The following is a 24547-nucleotide window of genomic DNA, read 5'->3' as shown; positions in this document are numbered from 1 at the left end:
CGGACCACGTGCTAGGATTTGCAAACCGCCACTGTAGGCTCATTTACATGCAAATGAAGGTAATAAACTGCTAAAGGACATTAGTGTCCATTAGCAGTTTGTGCAAAATGATCGCTAAAACTGTAAATTTTTTCAATGATTTGAAAGTTTGTCTGCTTGTAAAGGCCTTTACTTTAATTAATTAGGTTGTGGTGGTCTGTAACTCACAAACAGTTATATCATTCATGTTTTTTTTTTTTTGAGTAATCATGCACACTGCAGGGAGGAAAAGTAAGTCAACCTCTTGGTTAATGATGTATCCAAGGGTTAGCTGGCAAAGGGTATTTCAGTTAGAGTGTGGAAGTGTGGATTTCACAGGAGCTTTGCCCATTAAATAAAGCCACACAAAACCTGCATGTTGACAAATCCATTCTTCTTGAGAAAGGTTTGTTAATGTTAACCGTGCCTCGATGCAAACAATCTTTAGATCTCAGAAGATCTTACACAGCTAGCAGCAGTATCATGAGCCATAGGAAGCTATAAACTGGAGATGACGCATTAATTTCTATACAAGGCTGTTCTATTCAACTAAGCCTAAAAATCCAAGCATGTTTGTTATATACAGCGGATATAAAATGTTTACACACCCCAGTTTAAAATGCCATGTTTTTGTCATGTTAGAAAAATTCAACAAAGATGAATAATTTCCGATTTATTTCCACCTTCAATGTGACCCATTATGTGTATAATTCCATTGAAATCAAACTGAACTCTTTCAGCGTAAAAAATACCCCAAAAAACAAAAAAAGCAAACCTAAATAATGTGGTTGCCTAAATATGCATATCCTAAAACTAATGGCACATCTTGACTTGGCAATCTTTGCAAGCGCCTCAACCGTGTGTTTGTGAGGGCATCTTGTGTCCAGCGCCCTCTTCAGGTCAACCCTCAGATTTTCAATGGGCTTCTGGCTGGGCCATTCCAAAACTTTGATCATTTTCTGCCTTTCGGATCTTCTTTCTTCAGCACGGCGAATGTGTCCGGACATGCCGGTGACGTACTGGACCCATGTGCAGTGTATATATATGTATATGTGTATATGTATATGTGTATATGTATATATATATATGTATATGTGTGTGTGTGTGTGTGTGTGTGTGTGTGTGTGTGTGTGTATATATATATATATTTTAATGTCTTGCTTTCACGCGGATCCTCTGCACAGCCACAATGATAGCTATGCCTGTGCCGTGGATATGATGGCTTCCATTGACTTCAATGGAAGCCAGCCCGCAGGCAAAAATGGAGCAATCCACACGCCAGGAAATAATCACATCCGCATGTTTTAAATTGCCCTGCGAATGCTAATGCGTCCCTATGGGAGCGGATATTATGATAAATATCTGCACGTGGACATTGGGCCTTAATGTGATTGGCTAATTCTGAACACAACCACATCCCCCAAATATAAGAGGGTGTTCACACTTATGCAACCACATTATTTTAGGTTTAGTTTTCCACCCTAAATGATTTCAGTTTGTTTTTCAATGTAATTGTACTGAAGGTCGAAATAAATCGAAAATTCATCTTTTGAGTTTTTAACATGGCAAGAACATGGCCTTTTAACAGGGGTGTGTAGACTTATTTATCCACTGTGTTTGTTTTTAATAGTGTTTTTTTTTTCTAAAACCAATCATGGGTAATATGATGCGGTCTACAATGTTTCTGCTGACATATGTTCCAGACCTCATTGCTTTGCATCTGATTAAGGATTTCAATGTATTGGATTTCATCCTTGATGTCATGTCCAAGGGACCTGAATAGCTTGTAAATGTACTGAGCATGTAAGGGTTCAACTGTCCCCATGCATGCTCAGAACTTAAGGCCCCCTGTCCACGGCTGTAGTGGAATATTTCTAGCGACTTATCGCCTATGGACAGGCAGCCTTACATCCATTGTGATTGCATGATTCTTCTTTTAGGTATATGATACCACAGTGGAAGGACAACATTTTGTGTAAATTGTAGCCAACAGCACTCAACCTGAGCGATGAGGAGGTGGTGGAGGTTGTTGGGCAAGATAGGTGGCATACTTGGAGTAGAAAGACGCTGCATGAAGGTGTAGTGGGCTGGTTTCAAAATGAAGGGTAGATTTACAAAAACTGATAGTCGTCTGAGCAATCACTCGAGGGATTATGGGGGACTGTCGTTGCTTGTAAACCTGGGACCCACAGAGCAAGTGAGTTAAAGTTGCTCACTTGCTCTGAGCCACTTGGTTTTTAGCTCGCCTAAAAACCAAATGACTGTCAGCCTGTGCAAACCCGGTGGTAGTTCATCTCTGCAATAGCAACACACCTCTATGCAAACATAAAAATTTTAATTTGTACTTTTTTTTTTTTCTATTTTAATATTGTGGTTTTGGAGTGATTTGGACTTTTTTTTTTTTTTACTTTTATTTTTTACATTTAATTTATTTATTTTTTATTTTTTTAATGTTCTGCAAACAGCCTCTAAAGGGGTTGTACTAAGATCACAAGTTATCCCCCATCTGCAGGATGGGGGATAATTTACTGATCTGTGGGGGTCTCACTGGTGAGCCTCCTGCCGATCTCAAGAACGGGACTCCTGTATTTCGTTCTGCTGTCACTGTGGGGGGGTCGCTTCTCCCCCCTGTAGTTTATTAAATATCCCCATTAATATGGAAGGATAAATATGTGCACCTTTAACCTGTAGAACCTTTAGAATAGCGAGTAAGGTTTTTCCTTGAAGAGTGCATGTGTTCTTACAGTATGTTGTTCTAACTCCCAGGGGCAGTCTGCAGCAAAACGACAAGGAAAATTTAAAAAGGTACTGATGTTAGTTACTATAACTTCATGATGTTGCATATACTGTATAATCTGGATCTGTCACTAAAACATGGACAGCAGATGTGTGGAACAGATGTTTCTGCATCTTTAATATACTATGCTCTAAAAATGACTAGATTCGTATAGAAAGTTAAACCTAATGCCATATGCCAGTTCCTTGTAACATAAATGCCTTAAAAAAAAACAACCAAAAAAGCTTTCCTGGCAATCAAAATAAGTTTAGCTGGAATCCAGGTGTACTCTCTCTTAAAGGGAACCTGTCATCACCTTTTGGGCCCCAAGAAACTTTATGGGACTCAAAGGTGAGGGAGTGGAGCATTAAACAAGATATTTCATACTCAACAAGTACCTCATTCCAGCGTTGAGTCCCCAAAAAGTTCGCACACTGTGACTCTTTTCAGGCAGCTCTGTGCACGCAGTCTCCCATAGAGATGAATGGGAGAATGTGTGCATAGCGCCGTCTGCAACAAGTCAAGCTGTGTGTTCCCGGACTCCCCTTCCCTCACCCTTTTGAGCACCGTAATGTAGTTTATGGTACTCGGAGCTGATGACAGGTTCCCTTTAATATTGTTTTGGTGAAAGATTCACTTAATGACTGTATGCTTTTTGTGTATTGATCACTTTATTACACTGCAGTTGTTTCCATGTACTGCAAAATGTATCCTCTTCATTTGTTTATACCATGGAGATGCCATTGGATAGACCGGGGATCCTGCTGTGGCTGGCCATTTTCGATGTGCTTGAGAGCTGCACATATCTGCTCTTTCCTCTAATGCATCAGTTGGTGAACAAATGAAAAGAAATAACCTGTGGATCATGCCATCTGCTCTCCTATAAGAGATGTGTTGACTTGTGGAATAACCAGGTCTACGTGGTTCTGTCCCAGGATGGATGTGTGTGAGGTCATGAGTCGGCACTAGTTGTGGTAGCTAGCAGTCTTGGTTCTTTTCATAGGGTTCCCCGATTTTTATATAGGTGTCTGAATTCAATGCTTACATGTAAGGATCACTGCACATGTGGATAAGTTATACACTTATATGCATCGGATGGAATTTATAAAGCCTATATCTGAATTTATATGCCTATAGCTATACTATTTTACTCTTTTAGGCGATACTGAATGAGATCTTTACTGTTGTAGGCAATAAGATATGCCGTTTTTTTGGATCCTGATTTGCGTTTGTTGATTTTTGTTCTGAGTACTGTATGACCATATAAGTATTATCTGAGAAGTCCATTTCCACATATATAAATAGATCTGAGACGGTGTAGTGTTTTTTTTCTTAGATACTAGAACAGGAAATGTTATTCTGTAAACTGTTTCACAACCATAAAGCCAAGCCAAAGAATATTTGTGAAGCCTTTTATATGATTACTATAAAACTGGCCACAAGATAGAACACTTATTTCTTTTAATTTCATACCTGATTTCTGTATAGATATTTAACTGGGTAATTATGCCAAGATATCCACTTGGCCCTCATCAAGGATAAGGAATAAGTGTCTAATTGGTGATGAGTGTGACTGCTGGGAACCCCACGATCTTGAGAACGAGGAATCTGTGTACCCCCCCTCCCCTCAGAATGGAGCATTGGCAGAGCATACGGATAGGGGATAACTCAATATCTTGGGATAACATTGAAGTGCCATGCATTGATCCCTAATTTTGGCTTGGGTAACAGTGTAAACTGTGCCTCTACTTGTAGAAAATGGAGTGTCATAATTTTATTAGCGTGCACCAAGTAGTTCTAGTCGTCACTTTGAGTTTAGAATCTAGATACAAAATTGCGTATTGTATTAATATTCATTATTGTCAGGTAGGGTAACGTTTCTCCCTGTGGAGAGCACCTAATAGGCTTAAGGAGACTTATAAGGCCATGCATTCTCCTCTGGGAAATTTAAGATGCAAATGGGATATAATACTAATATTATACCTCGTCAGTAACTTTATCTTGGTGTTCATTCCTAACTTAAAAGTGTTTGATACTTTTGGTTGTCCCAAAAGCATATCTGTGTTTTGACAGAAGAATATTTGCTGACTGTGAAGGTCCACATCCTAAATATAACTATTTGTATACACTGTGTGAACTTTGGGGATTCGTTACTGTAAATTATAGGTACAACCTTTAAACCAATAGTTCGGATTCCCAAATATGCCTCACAGTATAATAGTTTTCTATGCATTTTTGGTCCTAAAATAAGAAAATGTGTAACGCACTTCTGTCTTTTTGCAGGATGTGATTTCCGTCCATTATCACTTGATACCGTCTACAAATAAACCAAAGAATGGTAGCAAGGATAAGGAGAAAGAAGTGGAGAAGGAAAAGGATGTTAAAGAAGAGTTTGCTGAAGCTCTCCGAGACTTGAAGATCCAGTGGATGACAAAGTGGGTTAATACAGGAATACTGATTCTAATTCATAGGTTAATTCATAAACTACCTTGGCATGGAAACATGTCCCCTGTCTGCATCTCCTGCCAAGGAGTCCTTTTGAAATGACTGCCCTCCAGTTAGTGGTGCCAGAACAGTTTTTCATTGTAAGGGTTAGTTCAGCACTTTAGAAGTGCCCTTATTTTAATTTGTTTTTGACAGTCATTTTATACAAGGGTTGATGCTGTTTTAGGTCCAGGGTTTGTGGGCATATGCTATAAATGCAGCTTACTGGAGGGGGCTCCAGATGGTGAGGGTGGCAGTAGGTAACTTGGGTCATGGTAATTATCACCAACACTTTCCTCAACCAATAGCACCTATCGGTGTTGAAGTGGGTGTTTATACTTTTTACTACCGTATGATTGGCCGTGACGCCAGTGCTATGTAGCACAACACTGGGATTACTAGCAATAACGCAAAAGCAGAGTAAGGTTGAATCAATGGAGTTCACTTTTACCAGACCTTGTAAATAGCCACTCATATACAACTTTCAGAATACACTTTCCTTAAAACTGGTAAATAGCACTATATTTGTATGCAAGCAGAAATGGCAGGCAACTGCAGACTTTCAAGAGATTTAGTAGGAATCCACTGGCTGAACTGACTGAGCCCAATTGGATTTCTCAAATAGGGGAGGACTGTGTTTGGCCTTAGTACTCAGGACAGACCTGTGAGGTGTTTTCTAGCCCTGCTATTTGAGTACAGTGCCTAACCCCACTTTCCTAGACAAGGCCTTGGGTGCTAAGTAAGATTTTCACTCGCAGTTCCGGATTATGTGCTACTGGTCTTAAGGCTTGGCTGTGGACTTTGGATGCCTTCCGATACCCTTTACACCCTTCTTCACTTTTCCCTCTCTGGTCTGGGATTATGGCATTTCCCACCCATACTCTACAATACTGCAAGCTAGCGAATAAGATGGCTTACGAGATCTTCTATCACCACTCACACTCTGACAGTAGTGGGCATTTCCGCAATCGCTCACAGCTTAGGCTGCTCGCAGGGTTCACTTAAGTCTTTCTGCTTGTCCAATCTGTGTGCTGAATTGTTAGCCACTCCATCCAAAGCCCTCACATAGTGTATTAGGATAAAGGCAATTTAGTGGCAATAATGAAATTTCAAGGAGCTAATGGATGTTCTTCAGACGCTTAAGGCAACAGAGCATCTACTAGCGGATTTGCACTTAAAGTTCTACTCCTGACAACTTGACAGAAGTTACACATCAGCAATAACAGGGCAGAAAAAAAAGGAATTTGAAGATTCTTTCTTCCCAGGATCCTTCAGAAAATAAGAATGGAGAACAGCAAGGTGATCCTAATAGCCCCCTCTGCTAAAAGAGAGGATGGTTCAAGTCACTGAACAATGTGAAGGTATTAGACCCAATAGTCCTTCCAACCAGTAAACCAAATAAAACTGATAGGATAGGCCCCTCAGAAGCCAGGTTAAGAGCTGAGTGACTTTCAGAAGCCGTCATTTACACTCTCCATCTGAATAGAAAGTAGCAAGCTTAATTAATGATGGTCCTAGCATGGAGGTCATATTCCTTGCCCCCTCCAGACAAAATTTTTGAAAATTCTGGACATTCTATAGGCTGGTTTTAGAGAGGTCTAAGGCTAGTACACATGTGAGCATTAAACTTCAGGACCTTGAAGATCACTGATAAGGGAAGAGAACTCTAAAAACAGCAAGGGTATCCAGTTGGGTGCCCCTATAAGATCTTGGTCCTGAAGGGCTTTTCATTTTTTTTTTTTTTTTTTTTTTCTTTAAACACCTATCTGTCTGATATCAAATATCTCTCCTAGAAATCTGCAATAGGAATAGGGGCGATCCCAGGGAAACCTCCAACAGTCCTGGAAGACAGAATCATTCTCTACCTAGATCTATCTTTACTGCCCAAGGTGCTTGTGGACTGTCGCGTGTTACAGGACAAAATTTTTCTTTTTCCCAGAATTCTTCCATTTTTAGGGAAGAATTATTCCACACTGGGTGTTAGCAGGACTCACTTGGATACATGGAGATTTCAAAAGCATAGAGAAAAGATCATGCAAAATATGCAATTTCTTTGGCTCCAACAATGGGAAAAAGATGTCAGTATCTTTATCCAATTAAGGCCATATATTGGGTTTTATGAAGCAAATCTCCAGAAACTTTGAAAGCTCATTAAATGAGAGCCTTGTGTCACCTAGTCTGAAAAGGCAAAGTCTTTCATCAAGCAGATCTGTAGAGCCGCTACCTGGTCATCCGTTCATACTTTTTCAAGATACTGTAGACTTGATCTCGTGTCTACCAAAGAACTTTGGTTTGAGAGGAAAGTCATCCATGCACTTAACTCCTCCTTTATAGAATGGCATTTGACATTCTTTCTGAGGTCCAAAATAGAATTAGTTCCTACAGTCACAGGCTATGAAGAAAGCTGCAGACACAGTTAGGAAGCTGCCCTCAGCTATTCAGGGAACGTATCTGGAGAGATGTAGGGATTACAGAGATAAAAGCCATGTCTAATAAAACACTCCTTTCACTTCACATGGGATAGCAGAGAGAAAAGAGGAGAATGCATAGTGAATTGATTATGGAGATAGAGGGTTTTATTGGAAATGGCTTTTATTAGAAAAATGCTATGAATAGTTGTAGAAGGCTGTGAGCTCCGAAGAGCAGCCAATTTGTAGCTATGATGAGATGGGGATGAGATTCGAACACCTGCCCGGTTGACATTAGAAGCTCGTTCACACTTTACCATGGCAGTAATACACATCTGCAACGGTTTTAAACTTTGTGTCCTGAGTGAAGTTGAAAGTGGTGCCCCCTGTTACTCTTGCTGCAGACTTTGTCCGTCCAGTTATGTGATGACGATCTGGTGGCCGAGCATACCCACTCAGTCTTGTGAACATGGCCGTGCTCCTCCTGCATATGTTCTATGGGAAAACTAGTTTGTGAAAGAAAATCTCACTGGTGATGTTCCTGCAAGGAGAGTCTATAAACATGGTGTCAGATGCTCCCGGCAAATGCCGAGGTTTCACTGCACTTGTAAAGATCCAGCTATGGTGGAGGGCCCTAATCTCCCAGACAGCCCATATGTAGAAGGATGTGTTTATAGGAGTGATCATGTAGGCTCTGCCCCCAGCATTGTACCCCTAGATGGGCAAGGTGGACAACAGCGTCCTTATGATGAAAGATGGATATCTTTATAACGAGGCATGGGTTTTAATGCTTAAAATATTTTCTCCCTAATTAGACATGAGTTGGTGGCAGAATGCATCTAAGAGAGCAAATAAAGCCCTTTTAGGCGGAACGGTTATTCAAAAAATCATTCAAATGAGCAAAACTGAATGATCATTCAGTGTAAACAGCCAGCGACCAAATTACAAACAACAATCGTTCACTTTTCATTTATTTTAGGCAGGCATAAAATCATCGTTGGCTCGTTCACTTATCGTTCAGTTTAAATGGCGCTCGTTTAGTCATCCTCATTTACTCATACAGTGAATGTGATTGTCTGAACAATTTCTTGTTTGAATGAGCCAATGATGTACCTGCCGGTATGAACAGGCTGAACGAGTGAACTCTGACTTGAATTTGATTGTTTAAACGATATTCGTTTGGTGTAAACGGACCCCAAATCTTAGTAATGCAGACCAGAGTTTGCTCTGTTGTAATTGTAGCAAAATACCTGCATGAACTTTTTAAAGAGGTATTCCCATCTCATTTCCCAAAGAAGTGATTGAGAATTGCCTAACCCCCTTCCCGCTATATGACGTACATTTACGTCATGCAGCGTCTGAATATGTATGAAGAGAGATCCCGGGGCAACCTCGCTTCATACAGCGTGGGCGTCAGCTGTTACAGCTGACACCCCTGGGTAATTGCTGCAATCAGCCGTGCGACCGATTATGGGCTATTAACCCTTTAAATGCCACTGTCAGTTCTGTCAGCGGCATTTAAATCCCCCAAACGATGTTCGGTGGTCCTGTATGGCCCACCCCGCGGTGAGAGCTCTGGTAACCGTGCGGATGTCAGGGCAGCTGGAGTCCTCCTGAAAGGCCCCAGGGCTGTTTTGGCAGACTGCCTATTAAGTCATCCTCGTTGGGTGGCTTGATTGACTGCCTGTCCGATTGCAGTATAATGATTTTTTTCCCAGAAAAAATGCAATAAAAGGCGATCAAAAAGTCGTATGTATTCCAACCAACGTAAACTACAGGATGTCTCGTAAAAAGTGAGCCCCTTGCACAACTACGGAAAAATGTTATTGCGCCCAGAAAATGGCATAAAATAATTTTTTTTTAAATTTAAAATCAACAGTAGTACAACAAAAAAAGTAGTAATCGTACTGACACATAGAATAAAGTCATCATGTCATTTTTGTTGCAGTTTGTGCACCATAAAGCTTTTCAGTACACTATATGGTATGTTAAACAGTACAATTTGAAAAATAGAACTCGTCCCGCAAAAAACAAGCCCTCATATAGCGACGTTGATGGATAAATAAAGGAGTTACGATTTTTTTAAAGGGGGGAGGGGAAAAAAAGGTCTGCGTCATTAAGGGGTTAAGTAGCCTAGCGCAGCGAAATGTGCGGTCTCCACATATAAATAGTGTAACTTGCTATGCTGCGCTCTTTAGACAACTCCCATTCACTTCTATAGAAGTGGCATAGAACAATCCGTATGACTGTTGACCTAATCCCAACCAACTCGAACAATGCTGGTGACCCACAACTGGGTCGGTGTACTAGATAGGTGTGGGTTTGTTTCAAAGTGGGGCCTTCATCTATCAGACGTGTGACGTATCGTGCCGATATTCAGAACATTTATTGTTACTGAAAATCAGATTGGAACATTTAGCTTTTTTGGCTGAGACCTTTGGGTATGTGGATACAGCAGTAGGCTGGATGCTGAGGGTTTTGTTTTTGTGTTTTTTTTGTTTTTTTTTTGTTTTTTTTTGTTTTTTTTTAGTTCTAATGAAAAATTTTTGTAACGGTTTTAGATTTGAAAGCAATGATCTGTTCAGCGAACTAAAAGAATCCTTTCCCAACCATCTCCCTCTCTACATGGCCAGGCTTCATCAGCTGGATTCTGAAAAGGTAAGGCTAGTTTCTAAACTTCATTTCGATCCTACCAAATGCATGAGTAGGTTTGGGCTCGGCGCGGTTTTGTACGCTAATGTATTTTCTTCTAATGGTCTATTATTAAGGGCGGCGGCACATGAGCGTAATTCGCTGCCTGTCGCCTGGCACACAGCAAGTACGCAAGGACACTGTGTGCTTGTTGATCGCTGCCAATGCATGCGTGCGTAATATGCACCAAGATAGAACATGCTGCAATGTGACTGGCAACTTAGGAGCCGATGGCAGATTGGTACAGTGTATTCCATGCAGAATACAATGTAACAATACGCTTGTGTAAAGGAGCTCTAAGTGGATAGAAGTTGTGTGGTTTTTGGAAGTAGAGATCTTTCGATGTATTTTTTTTTCTTCCAAGAAGGGCAAGCAAAGCAGATTAAAATCTTGTTTACTTTCAAGCTATTTCATTAATATACTGTGGGATACATCCACGGACCGTGGGCCGAGCCACATGGCTTCAGCTTGGCGACACATTTTCATTTCTGGATAGGGATGAGGGGGGAGCAGCTGAGGAGAGAGCAGGGAAGGAGGTTGAATAAAAATACATTGAATGATAGTGGGCTAGAATTCTGACATGAAAAATTAGCAGGTTTTTACACCCGATTCCACTTGCACAAACATTTGTGACTTTTCTGCATTTACGTCATCCTCACTGCTTTTTGTAAAGTGAGCCAGTGAAGACGGGGCTACCCATGGCTCCTCAAATTTACTACAGTTTGTGCCAGAAACTGGTGTAAATTGTTACTCCTATTTACAGCTGCTTTTGTCTACTGTACATTACCTGCCATAGATTTTACCAAGTGGTACACGGCTGCTTTCCTAAGGTGTATAAAATACCAGTGTTGGACAAATGTGTTAAGAAAAGCGCTTTTATGTCAAAAAGCTCTGTAGCCAGATTATAGTGGTATTTGACACCAGACTGTAGTCGTATAGTTGTTCCTAGATTAGTATCACGTGGCTCTTCTGCCAAATCTGGCAGCTGGTCTTGGTACTCAATGCCAAGTAGCAGCATTACTGAGCCATATACCCTGAAATCAAGAGATATGTAAAAAATGTGCAGCAAGTTACTCTAAAAATTCAGTGAAACTTTTTTTCTTTTTAAATGTCCTTCCTTGGCACCACCTGAAATGTGTTTACAAGCTCTCTTAGTTCTGAAGCCTTATTAGGCTTCTGGCATATAGCGCTTGCCCATTTTTGCTCAAACTAATTAGTTGGTGTAAAATTCCCTATAGAATAACCCTAACCACTACTTACAGCATTAATACCTGCCTTGTGCTATATTAATACAATGCCATGCCCTCACCCACTCACCGCCTAGCTGTCTCTACACACTTAAGGAGAGATGACACCCCTCTTGAACACATCACAGGCTTCTCACTAGCTAAGCCAGTAACCTACAGAACACTGATGAGGGGCAAACATCCCGAAGCAGCTGTCTGTGTATGGTTTTCTGGCTTGGTTTCCTATTCCCAATCATTGTCATAAAGACCTGTATAAAGAGTCTGACATTGTTTCGAAGGAATGCTGTCATCCAATAGGTGGCGCTGCAGAGGTATTGTTCCATATGCCTTATTTGCATAAATTAACCAGAGGAGTGTGCACAGCCATATAAGACACTTCTCAGGTGTCTTCTCACACCCCTTCTGGGTGCTCTCCTTGGGGGAGTAACTGTCATCACTTTTTGGGTGCTTTCCTTAAGTAGAGACGACACCCCTCCTGACCCATATTAAACCAGAAGTGCTCAACAAGCTTTAAGAACCTGGTTAGTACATGGTAAGATGAAAGGTATATCTACTGATCAGTTTCTGTTCTTATTGATGACTTCTGATATACAGTACTCTCCTATAGCAGTAGTAGTAATGTTAAATACCCATTGTGTGTTTTTCTTGCAAATCTGTAGAAGAAAGGTAAAGCAAAGGTAAGTTTTTCGTACAGAAATACTGCCAGAAAAAAATAGCTAATTTGCTCTATTTTCTTTTCCTGGCTTCTACATGGCAAGGCGCTCATGTTACTGGAGGCAGACGTAGTTTGGGAAATGGTATATTTACAGAATTAGGAACCTTCTCGAAACATTTGGGAGCATTTACAGTCGGAATGTTTATTCTCAGTGTTCCCCTTATCTCTGTTATATATTAAAAACATAAGCCAGCCATTAGGATATTTTACAGTTTATCAATCCAGCGTTCCCAACTGTAATCCATTCTGTAATTCCATTCAATTCTGGGATTTGTTATGAATACTTTTGTGTTTTTGTTCTCCTCGGTTTGCATTTTTAGATCGTGGCCAAAAAAGAAAATTTTTATTCTTTTCAGAAACGCACACACCAGTCAGTTTATACACTTATGTCTAGTGCATGGGCTTAGGAAGCGGTCACAAATCATCTCGGGGGTTTTTAAATCCATACGGTCGGGTTCACGCGGGCAACAAATATCGCACAAATCTGAACCCCATTCATTTGAATGAGGTCCTACACATGAGCGATGCTATCTTACATAGGTTTCTCGCATAGCTTCGCATCACGGTGCTATCACAGCATGTTCTATTTTCCTGCGATATCTTATTGTCACTGCTGCCGCTGGCCCCATTGAAAGCAATAGAAAAACTCCGTAATCCTCTGCCACTGCTGCATCAGACAGCAGTGGCAGGGGATTCCTTCATCATCCGCGGGGAATCCCTTCAGATGCAGCAAGGATAAAGTAATCCCCTGCCGCTGCTGTCAGAGAGGATCGCAGCATTCTTCCACTGCTTTCAATGGGGTCCGGTACTGCTGCCACCCCATTGAAGGCAATGGCATGAAGGGATTCCCCGCAGTCATGCGAGGCTGTGTTCACATGAAAATACCTTGCATCCACGGGGCTTCACATGCTGGAAAGTGCGATATCGGGTCGTGTGAAACTAGCCCAAGTCTTGCCCGCCATGCCCAAGGCAGTACATGGAATGCAGCTCTGTTCTTCGAGTGTCACTTTAAAAGTGACACCCATGCTTTTTCTCCATCCATGCAAAATACTTCCATCCATTTCTATCCACTTTTACACCGGGTTAGATACCAGATTGCTACGACATCTTTATTTAATGACTGGATAGAATGGGTGAAAATAAATTAACTTGCAAATGTGAATACTGATTCAACTTTATTCATTTATCATCCATTCTACTTTTTTTCCAGTTATCAGTCTTTTGCATGAATGTACCCAAATTTCAGCCTGAGATATTGGCCGAAAAAGCTGCATGCATTTGCTTCATATAACACGTACCCTGCGTGTCCCCGTTTCACCCAGAACATACTTTCTATACATCTTGCCTGTTTTTAGCCGCCATGTGTACGTAGTTATGGGATACTGACCCTGTGATACTGCATGTAACTTCATGATTAGAGATGAGCGAGTATACTTGCTAAGGCACATTACTTGAGCGAGTAGTGCCTTAGCCGAGTATCTCCCCGCTCATCTCTAAAGATTGGGGGGCCGGTGACAGGTGCGTTGCGGTGGGGAGCGGGCGGGAGAGAGGAAGAACTCCCCTCTGTTCCTCCCTGCTCTCCCCAGCCGCCCCCGCCCCCCCCCCCCCCCCCCCGAATCTTTAGAGACGAGCAGGGAGATACTCGGCTAAGGCACTACTCGCTCGAGTAATGTGCCTTAGCGAGTATACTCACTCATCTCTAGTCATGATCTTTCATTGGCTAGAAATATCAATTTTGGATTATTAATTTTTGCATGCGGATGTTGTGTGCCAATTAATACCCTAGAACATCATAGTGGCTGCTTAAAGAATTACAGGATGTTTGAATTTCAATTCAGGTCAAATACTATTTTAATTGTATCACATAATGCAACAATTGTATATAAATACCTAGAGAGTGGCAGGTTGTCTTCCTTTACTAATTGTGTGTTTTGCAATGTTTTCTTTAATTTCAGGAACGCATCAAATTTCTCAGTGAAATAATTTCAGCGGCTGATGAGGTCATCTCTAGAATCGACCAGACCGCTCTCGCGGTTTTCTTTGCCCTGAAGACTGATCCAAGACCAGATGCAGCCACTATAAAAAAGTACCTAACCAGTAAATATTTTGTTTTATTGACCTTTTTGTGCCACTTGTTAGCAATAGAACACTCTGTATATGGATCAGTATTTGTAGTCCCAAGACATTGCTTACAAACTAAATGCCCAGGACAGAAACACATTGAACTTGGTCCATTACAGTGTACTAATATGCAGTGACTATTGGTTGATGTTAACCCTTTCCAATCCACTGTCTGACGTCTTCCTACATTCTGATTGAAGCTTGTACAGCTCCAATTTCAGAAGACGTCCGACAGGGTATTCTTACCGTCTATTGCCAAACACTCTGCTGTCGGGGCCTCTTTGGTGCACACACTGGCTTTAGCCAGCAGATGGCACCATTGTATAACAGCAAAAAGAGAGACTTTTAGGAAACCCTTTCCAATCCAATTTTGGGTTCAGCGTTAATGGACAGACCCTAGCTTCCTTCATTTCCACTCAATGGAATTGTGCACAGCTGGTTTTTCGTATGAGTTGAGCAGCCATTGTCTTATCTTGTCCTCCGTTTCAGATATTTTCCCGCATCACTAGTCACCCTATTGGTGGCCGCCTCTACATGGGCCAGCCATAGTTTGTATTTGCTCATTTGAGCAATTCTAAAGGTCCCGTATAAAGGTGCCTTTAGTCCTTGTGGGTTTGCGCGGTTTTCTGATACCATTTCACCACATCAGCTGGTTGTGTACATGGGAAGTGGTGATTTCTGCTTCTCAGACATCTTTTGTAAGCGCTGCAGTTTTTAATAGAATTCAGTATATTATAAAAATATGTAGTATCTTGCACTCGGCTTCCATATGCTCAGATCTGCCCAAATTCTATGGCTTTTATTTATTTTCTTTGGTTGTTAGTGTTTACAACCTTGGTGCAATATAAAGTTGCAAATTAAAAATTTGCCTGGGCAGCAATGATGGTACCACGGCAATGGACTTTTATTCCTTGAAGACCTGCCATCTTTCCGGTTTTAGTCCTTCTTTTCTGCCTTCCAAGAGCCATAACTTTATTTTTCCATTGACGTAGCCAGTGAGGACTTTTCAGAAGTTGAGCTGTTTTAATGGAACCATATAATAATATACCATACGGTATACAGGGGAAATGAAAGGGGGGGACGACAATTGCCTCATTGTTGGTTTTTCTCGTGTTTAATTTGGTAAAGACTATATTGGCTCCCTTGGTTAACAGCATTGATCCTATGGTCAGCACCTAAGGAGTTAAATAGCCACTGCTGTTGACTGCTGTCAGCGTTTTCACATAGCCATCTCCTGCCAGGCGCGGCGTCTGCTTAGCTCCTGATGCCTCTCCATACCTTCCTTAATTACATCATAGGTCGGCAAAGGGCTCCGTTTTTAGTAACTGTAAAGTAGTATATTTGTTGCCATTTTCGTTACTGTCAAACTTTTTCAAGAATTTCTTTAATTTTAGGAACTTTTATCATTGCTTAATATTTGTAAAGTTTTTCGGGAGTTTAAAGACTTGTTTAATACACACAATATTTGTTGAATGTCAATAGCAGAATCTACACCAAAATCCCACAAGATGGCATAGTATGTTACGTGCGTGAGGCAAATGGGCTTTCTCATAACACCTTCAGTGTTGGAGTATGGGATTACATTTGCGTCGAGCCCTTTCTGCTGCAGATGTCGGCCACAGTAACATTTTGGAACAAAATCTAAGCCTGCTTTCACTAAATCCACTTTTAACATTCAGATTTAATAGTGAATTCTGGTGCATTTAAGGCTAGTTCTATACACTGAACCATTCCCTTCCATCCACACAATGTGTCAACAAACTGCTGACCATGACAAGATCACTGAAGCAGTTTAAGTTTTTTATACTGATTTTCATTTAGTTTTTCGCTCACTGAGAATACACTTTTGAGTTACAATCTTTTTTTTGTTATGCACTTTTTCTAGTGACATGGACAAGCAGAAAACTACCCTAATTGATGGCCTTTGTAGAAAAGGCTGTGCCTTGGCAGATAAAGTGTTCCACTTGCAGTCTAAAGAGGGCGCTGCTTCATGTGATGCTGATGGAAGAGAAGATGATATTGAGGTTGCTTTAGAAGCCGTAAATGAAACTTACTGGGAAGTGACTAAATGGGCTGATGCCTATGACTCAAAGGTAATGTTAGTGAATTCAACAAAGTACAAGCACAAACTCACTATTGCCCCTTTTGGAAACAGCATATGTGCTTCAGTTTTGGAGTGGTGGTCTCCATTAAAAGGAATATTTAAAACACACATCCATTTTTGAACCCTATGCTAAGGCCCATTTACACACAAAGATAATCTTTCAAACGACTGAAAGATTTAGCGATATTTTTGCATAAAGTGTTACTGGCCATTAATACTTTATCATCTACATTTGCATGCAAAAGGGCCTCCAGGAGCCGTGTAGACCCGTAGGTTTTCACTATACTTTTCCTTAAAACATTTCTAGAGGTAATTTATAATAAACTTGGCCAGTTGCAGGTGAACCCACCTCTTCTGCCAGACCTGTAGAAAAGTGCTGACGACTATTGTGCAAAGATTTCAGACTTCTAGCTCCTCTGTCAAGTATGACTTGTGCTAAATATACACCTTGTTATGGTTGTAACTTTGACACATGCCACCTATCGAAACCTTGTCGCAAACCAAGTTCACCCCTTTTGCAGTGGTATTCCCTAATAGCAGTGCCCTGCCACACTGCAAAAATTGTCCAGGAATGATAGGTACATGACCGCGTTCCCGATGCTGACTACTTCCAAATTCCCCAAATTTCAATAGGGATATTTGTGTTGCCATTTTTTTTCCATTTGTTTGATTGTTTCTCATGTAGAACAATGAAAACCAACAAAAAAAACTGTCAAGCCAAAGCACATCAATATATTAAAGCGGCACAGAAACAGTTACCCTCTTCCCTGGTCACTTTGTATCACACAGGTCTCCTGTCTGGCAAATTGAGGGACAGAAAATATTTATACATAAATAGGACTGAAAAAGGCAGTTTATGTGTTTTATATTTTACAAGATGGACTAGTTACCCTGCAACAGTCAGGACTAAACATTAACTAGTCATCTTTAACTTTTATTTCCTTTTAGTTCTGTGACTTTATTGATATTCCGTCTCAATAAGTTTTCTGTTTTATCTTTGGTGAAGGTGTTACCATTCGTCTATAAACATGCCTTCGTGAATAAATTATATGGGCGAGGTATAAAGTCGGCAACAAAGCTTGTAGAGGAGAAGCCAACTAAAGAAAACTGGAAAAACTGTGTGCAGGTGAGTTCAATCCACTTTTTTTTTAACTGCCCGTTTGGTCTTCTTTCTGCACAAATCTTCTCAATAGAGCCATGTTTGACCATTTACAGGACAGTATGGAAAAGGAGTGACTTTATGAAATGACCCCTTTTAAGATCTCTAGTGGCCATTTGCTGGAATGCCTCTACATGTGCTGCAGGGAAATGCTATTTACTTTTTACTAGACTGTATGTCTTACTTGCCTGCTGGAATGATTCCGTGTCTTCCAGGGGGGTCTTTGCATTGGGACATGTAAACCTCTATACATACATCCTGATCATGTAATTTGTTTTTCAATTTGCTAAGAGAAAACCTGTCAGATCCTGGAAAGCCCTAGGAGTCTGTAACCTCATGAGACTTTTTATATTAAATTGTCATAAAACACAGTCCATGGTTCATTCAAGGACTTCAGGGGCCACGGCACATAATTGGTTCCCTAAGGCTACATAAGACTCGGTGAAGTGTGCTCCTCATAGCAAGAGAGATTTAATTAAACTGTATTGAGGAACTATATATTACGCACCTCCAAATATGTATGATTCATGAGTTGTAAATGGAGGGGGAACAAGTCACATTCCTCATGTTACTATTATTAATGTATACCTCTAAATCAGAAATACGCTTCATCTTGCATTAGATATTTTTTTTACCTTTACCCATGACGGCAGAGAGGATTGGTCCACCTCAAAGCACAGGAAACCCACAGATATAAAATGGTAGTCTTCCACCTTTCCTGAGTGGTTTCTCGGCCTTTGATGAGGAGACTTGTGAGTCTGAGGTACTGTTGTGGAGTCAGGAGAGAGAGGTTTCTCTTTTTAATTTAATTTTCTGCATGTCTGCCAGTCCTGGGTGTAAGATGCTGGGGTGCTCCTGTTGCCTTACACTAAAGAGAATTATCTGCAATGCAGCAGAGCTCACAGTGTAGTCTTAGGTTGCATCCTCTGCCATGTGATTCAGGTTTTTTTTTTCATCCCAGATTTTTGGCTTTGGTGGTGTCTGGCACAGGTTGCTCTTTTGTGGATACTGGGGAATGCCCCCACACAGATTACGTTAGTTGCTGACTCTGCATGGAGATGGCTACATAGACAACATGAAAATGGGCAAACACAACAAGGACAAAAGCAATGATGTTCCATGTACACAGAGACTCTAATTACAGTCTGACTTGGATAACTTCCATAGACAGTAGACTGGCGACTCTCCAGTAAATGCTTTTAGATGGCGCCGGATCCCACCCAAGATTCCAAAGCAACAGTTGCCAGTCACTCCTGTTGGGGGGCAGATCAACTCTTTCAGAGCTCCTGTGTCTTGTTTCTCTAGAACAGTACTTCCAACGCAAAAGAGCTTATGGCAATCTTGAGCTCTGGAAAGGTTTCTCAGAGATTGACCATCATTACGTGCACGTGCTGATTATCAAAGGGATGACAGCCGCATACTTAGATCATCAGGGAAGCCACCAGGTCAAGAAAGTTTGTTTTAAAGCATCACATGCCTAGCCTCCTGGAAGGGGAGAACTTTGTCCCTCTCAGGCCTTTATCTAAAGGAGATAGAATATCAGAAAGCTGTTTTTCTTGGCTAACACAAGTTGAATTGAATCGGGGAGAATGGTGTCTGGGTATATTCATCAATACACCCACTTATTGAGAAAGCCAAAAGTAGACTTTTTTGCTTCAAAAGAAGTGAAGGACTTTTAGTTCTTAGTAGATCTTTCTACAGTAAGTAGAGTCAGACCTCAATCTATGTCTTCCTCCCTGAATCTAAGTTTTTCAAAACATTAAAAAATAAAGGAAGACTGGGCTAGGGTCATTTTAATAACTCTATTTTAGGCCAAGGAAATTATGGTTCCCCAGGCAATGACTAATGTTGGTGACATATCCGTGAGTCATTCTAGAATTCCCAGCCCTTCTATTCAAGGGACCAATTAATCATCCCCAAGAAGAGAAGCTACACTTGACTGCTTGGAAGTTAAAGGGTGACTTCCACTGAATTGAGGTCTCCGAGCTGTTTTTTGCTTTTCAGCAGTGTAGAAATAAGTTGCCCCTAAAATTATCTGCGATAATTCTTTAGACTCCCTCCAAGTCACTATGACCCAGGTTCTAGATTTTCTGCATGTAGGTCTTGACAAGGTGTGAAGCCCAAGTACACTGAAGGTACACATTTCAGCACCAGGTGCTTTGTTTGAAACCAGGATTATGGATTTGTCCTCTATTGCTGTCATGTGTAATAAGAAAATCCTAATACTAGTAATTTAATTTTCTGGAGCCCATGACAGTACCCCCTTTGCATGCCCTCTTTCTTATTTGTATAATCTACACATTGTTAAGGCAACCTCTCCTGTCTGTAAACCTCTGATGGACGATGGGAGGCTGCACCTGTTATACCTGCAGGTTTCCTGTCCTTGCAGGCAGACGCCTCTCTCTCTCCTAGTTAATCATACTATTGGTTAATAGAATACATTTTTCATACAGTTAAAGCCTAAAATTGAATTTTGCTTTGTCTTTTTCCCCAGCTGATGAAGTTGCTTGGATGGACCCACTGTGCGTCTTTTACAGAAAACTGGATCCCAGTCATGTATCCACCAGATTACAGTATTTTCTAACATCACACCCTGAACGATAACTGTTTTATACAAAAGTCTTATAAATGGGGATCTATAGAGCAGTGTATGACTTTTGATTTCTTTTTTTTTCTAATGCATGTTATTTGTTAGTGTAAGGCATCTGTTAATCTGTGTATTTATCTGCCAATTCACCCTTGTGCTTCATCGTGTGAGGTATTTGGATGGGTATGATTTTTGCATGCCTAGTTGGGTGTTTTAAACAGAAGAGCAGGATTTTACAGCTGGCACATTTTAGCATTTTATGTCAGTATGTTTAGGTTATTAATGCCTTAATTATTCATAAAAAGTTGGATTATTGCTTACAAATGTTAAAGTCCATCAGTTGCTTACATGGAGTGGAACCTGCCATGTTGCTGACAAAAACCGAATTCGCAAGAATTCCTACTTTAACATAATATGTAACCTTGTTTGTAAAGCCACCGCATATGGAGGGCTCTCCACGGTAAGCAACTGGTACACTTAACACCGTATGGTTTACGTTTACAACAACTCTACAGGCTTTCTTCTAAGATCAATCAATTTTATACTAAAGGGACAGTCATATTATTTTTGATCTCAATGGAAATCATGTCCTTCCATGTTTGAGTAATTCTGATTTTACAAGTCGTTTTTTTGTGTTTTTTGTTTCTTTGTTTTGCATATTCTTCATGTAAAAAAAGCATAACGTGCAGACATTAGAGAAATTTATTCAGGCAGTAGTAAAAAACCTGTGTATCAACACTGGTGTGCCAGGCATTTAATGCTCTTTATTCAGGTATACTGTAAAGCTATACATATGTTTATCAACAGAATTATGTAAAATAAAGCAGAAACCACCATGCACACAACAAGTATGTAACAAATCCTGGTATCTTGATTCTTTTTCTCCTTTTTTACACGAATTACATGATTTCTAAAATGATCGTGGTATCTTTGTTCTTCATATGACTTTTTGTTTTCTTTTGGACAAGGTTAGACTCAATAGTATCAGTATTATGTACCAAATGGGTAAGTATACACCACATATCAAACCGATGAAAGAAAATTTGTCCTTGCACCTCATCCACATCCTTTCCCTTGGGCTGTAATCTGGTTACATAGAACTATACATTTGAAAGAAAAAAAGAAACAAAAAGCTATGTCCAAGTGCAACCAGGACATGTTTTTCCGAGACCCTGTGGAAAATGTAAGCAGTACTTGTAGAGGAGTTGCCTGCAGAGAACAATCATTTCCATTAGCCCATGAGGCAAAGACTTTCCCTTAACTACCCCAAGGTTTCTTTCCATGCATCTACTGTATGTTTTCGGCTACAGATGATTTTAATTGAGAAGTTGTAAGCAAAGGATTTAGTACTTTTCATTCCAAATGGGTGGCCAAAAACGTGTGGACTTTTTAGTTATTTACGCTATTTTAACCAGATGCATTTTGAATGGATCAATAAGGTAGAGCATGCAGTCATGCAATTTTCATAGAAAAAGAAAAGCTCAGGACTGTCAAGGTAACATTTTTTTTTTTCTTTAGTACTTCGAGTTTCTAACTCATCGGTGTACAACTTACTATCTGGTTAGCTGCTGCTTCTGGACACTGTGTCAGAACTGTTCTCTGAAAACGTATAGGGGTTATCCTACAAAAAAAACTATAGCCTGTCCACAGGATAGGTGATAAACGTAAGAGCGCTGCAGATCTCACAGCAGTTCCCCCCCCCCCCCCCCCCACTGATCCCTGGAGTGCTATACCCTGTCCCATAGGCTTTGAGTGGAGCGGCATTTTCGCACAGGTTAGGTAAAGTCCCCCGATGCAAGCACCAAGTCATGACTGATTCCTAGGGTGACGTCACAATATGACGTTTTCTTGGCAGGCTGTTTTTGCCATTGCCTTCCCCAGTCATCTCCCCCCCCCCCCCTCCCCCCCCCCCCCCCCCCCCCCCAGCAAGCTGGATACTTTTTATCGACCTCAGAAGGTTGGAAGCTATGTCAACCTTGAGCCAGCTAGCTGAACCATGGGGGGATTGAACCCGCAACCTCATGAGCGAGAGCTTAAGACTGCATTTCTGCACAGTTAAAACTTCTTTGGAACAGGAAGAGACCCGGGACCAAATGTTAATTCAATGGGAGCTGTGCCTGCAATACCAAACTGGCCTGCTGCAATAAAAATTGCGCCATCTGCTTCCAGCGCTGGCCATCAATCAACTATTGACTTATCCTGAGGATAGGTCATAAATGGTAAAAGTCTCAGCAAACCCCTTTTAATGGTACACTATGCAGTAATACTATAGAGAATTGTCCACATTGGAGAATATTTTACTTTAGCTGTAGTTAATATTTTCACTGTAGGTTTCTAAACCACTGGATTTACAGTTTATTATCCATACATCTAGAATCCGTTTCCATATTTTTCATACATTGTCTTCATTCATTTTGTTTTGTAGCAACAGCTAGTAAGGTATCATGTTATTGTCCAAAACACATTTTAAATATGAACTTCAAATTCATTGAAATGCATTGTGTTGATGGGACGTACAGAAATAAAAAGTGAATATGGTCTCAAAAAGGGAAAAGCTGCCTTGAAAAAAAAAAAGTTTAAAGGGGTTGTTAGAGTTTACTTTATTACAGTTACATATAGGGATTTACAAAAAAAACAAACGATCCTATACTCTCCTGGCGCTCCCACGGAGTCCAGCATGACATCCTCCAGTCTGTGACTCTGCGTCTACTTGCAGCATGTGCCGTCCTGTAAAGAGTTATTGTAGCCTGTCCACAGAGACCCAATGCAGAGAACTGAGCCGTGTCTGCAAAATAACCCTAGCAGGAATTGTCTCATTGGTCAGGAACTTAAAGATAGTATAACTTGGTCCAGGGCAAAATATCCCTTTTAGAAGTTAATTTCTGTAAAATGTACTGTTGTCGGGTCTCTTTGATAAATCATGGCAGTGGAAGCATAGTATCCTGGGCTCCTGATGGCTTTTACATCTTACGGTTCATTACCTGTATTATATTTAATTGCCAATGCAACCATCATAACGTTGGACTTAGATTCCAATGCATCTGTTTCTGCCTAAAAGATTTTTGAGTTATGGAGGTGAAAACTCACATGAAAGTTTCTCAAGAAATGGCCACAAACACTGAAAATTATTAAGGCCTTATCCGTTTGTTAGTACCGTTCTAAGTCCGCTGAAAAATACGTTCATGACTTGGACTTGCTCCAAAAGTTGTCACATTGTTGACCTGATCACCTAATGGACTGCAAACTGATAACTGGCAATCGTCTGAGTCGTCATAACAGCCTGTTATCCGTTTGGATACTTTTCCATGCAATTTCCTATTTATATGCAACGGTTCCCTCAGGCTGGAAGTTTTTTGGCAAGAAACCTCACTGGCAAATTAAGCGGTGTACAAAAGCCATTTATTAGAAGTTCCTAATTTTAAAGAAACAGAAGCTTTTATTTTTTCTATGGAGATGGGCATTCTGAATTCTTAAGAAGAATTCTATAATGTGCAGACTAAAATTAGTTTTAATGAACCGTCAATTTTCAAATTTTTTTTTTTTTCCTTAAGAGCCATGAATTTTTAAAATTTTTCTTTTCACATAGCTCATGAGGACTTGTTTCCAGAACAAGCTGTACTTTCTAATGGTACTATGTAATGTAACATACAACTAATGTACTGAAATATATAAAGATAGAGGTGATGAAAATGCCAACATTGAGTTGACCGGATCAGATATACCATTTACTCTGTGGAAAAGAGCTTTATCACGTTTTTAAAGAGTGCTTGCACTTTCAACTATCTTAACAGGTCGCAAGGATTCCCACTCATCAATACTTTGCCATGTCTGAAAGTGCAGGTACTCTAAAACTTGTATCGGACGTCTTTGACAAGAACAGGATTAGAGAAGTTAGAGGAACTTGACTCGTTTTAGACTGAGACCTTTTAGTTTAGTCGCGGTTTGTTGAATTGTGTGGTTTTACCATGCCTTCATCTTCTGTGCCACTATGGAAGATTGTCTATGTAAATAGAGAATATTTCAAACAATTGCCAATAATTCAAGGGTTGCCCTAGTTAAACTCAACGGCAGAAGCTAAGCTGCTATGAGAGGTCATTTAAGAACCTTAGAAATTCATCCCATCTCCTCCAGATAGCTCTCATCACTGCACAAATTAAATTGGCGACGGAGGTGAAGCTTTTGCTCTTCAGAAGGAACATCGGGGCATGGCTAAAGTTTGCCTATAAAAACCTGAGCA

At 40.5% G+C, this 24547-nt stretch overlaps 1 protein-coding gene across 2 annotated transcripts in view; it reads left to right on the top strand.

The window, feature by feature from the left end:
- Window positions 1–21484, top strand: part of TPP2 (tripeptidyl peptidase 2) — a 67936-nt gene extending 46452 nt beyond the window's left edge. The window contains exons 24-30 of one of the 2 annotated variants that reach the window (XM_066580095.1): window positions 2785–2823; window positions 5078–5229; window positions 10248–10344; window positions 14295–14425; window positions 16346–16553; window positions 17571–17690; window positions 20218–21484. In XM_066580095.1, the coding sequence (XP_066436192.1) occupies window positions 2785–2823; window positions 5078–5229; window positions 10248–10344; window positions 14295–14425; window positions 16346–16553; window positions 17571–17690; window positions 20218–20307 (837 nt within the window). In that variant the 3' untranslated portion in view covers window positions 20308–21484. The remainder of the gene's footprint in view (window positions 1–2784; window positions 2824–5077; window positions 5230–10247; window positions 10345–14294; window positions 14426–16345; window positions 16554–17570; window positions 17691–20217) is intronic. The other variant, XM_066580103.1, reaches the window with a different exon arrangement.
- The last annotated feature ends 3063 nt before the right edge of the window (window positions 21485–24547 follow it).

This window comes from Eleutherodactylus coqui, chromosome 1 (genome assembly GCF_035609145.1).
Source record: "Eleutherodactylus coqui strain aEleCoq1 chromosome 1, aEleCoq1.hap1, whole genome shotgun sequence".
In the NCBI taxonomy this organism is placed as follows: Eukaryota; Metazoa; Chordata; class Amphibia; order Anura; family Eleutherodactylidae; genus Eleutherodactylus; species Eleutherodactylus coqui.
Note: the sequence above shows the minus strand (reverse complement) of the source record. Positions and strands in the feature narration are given on the sequence as shown.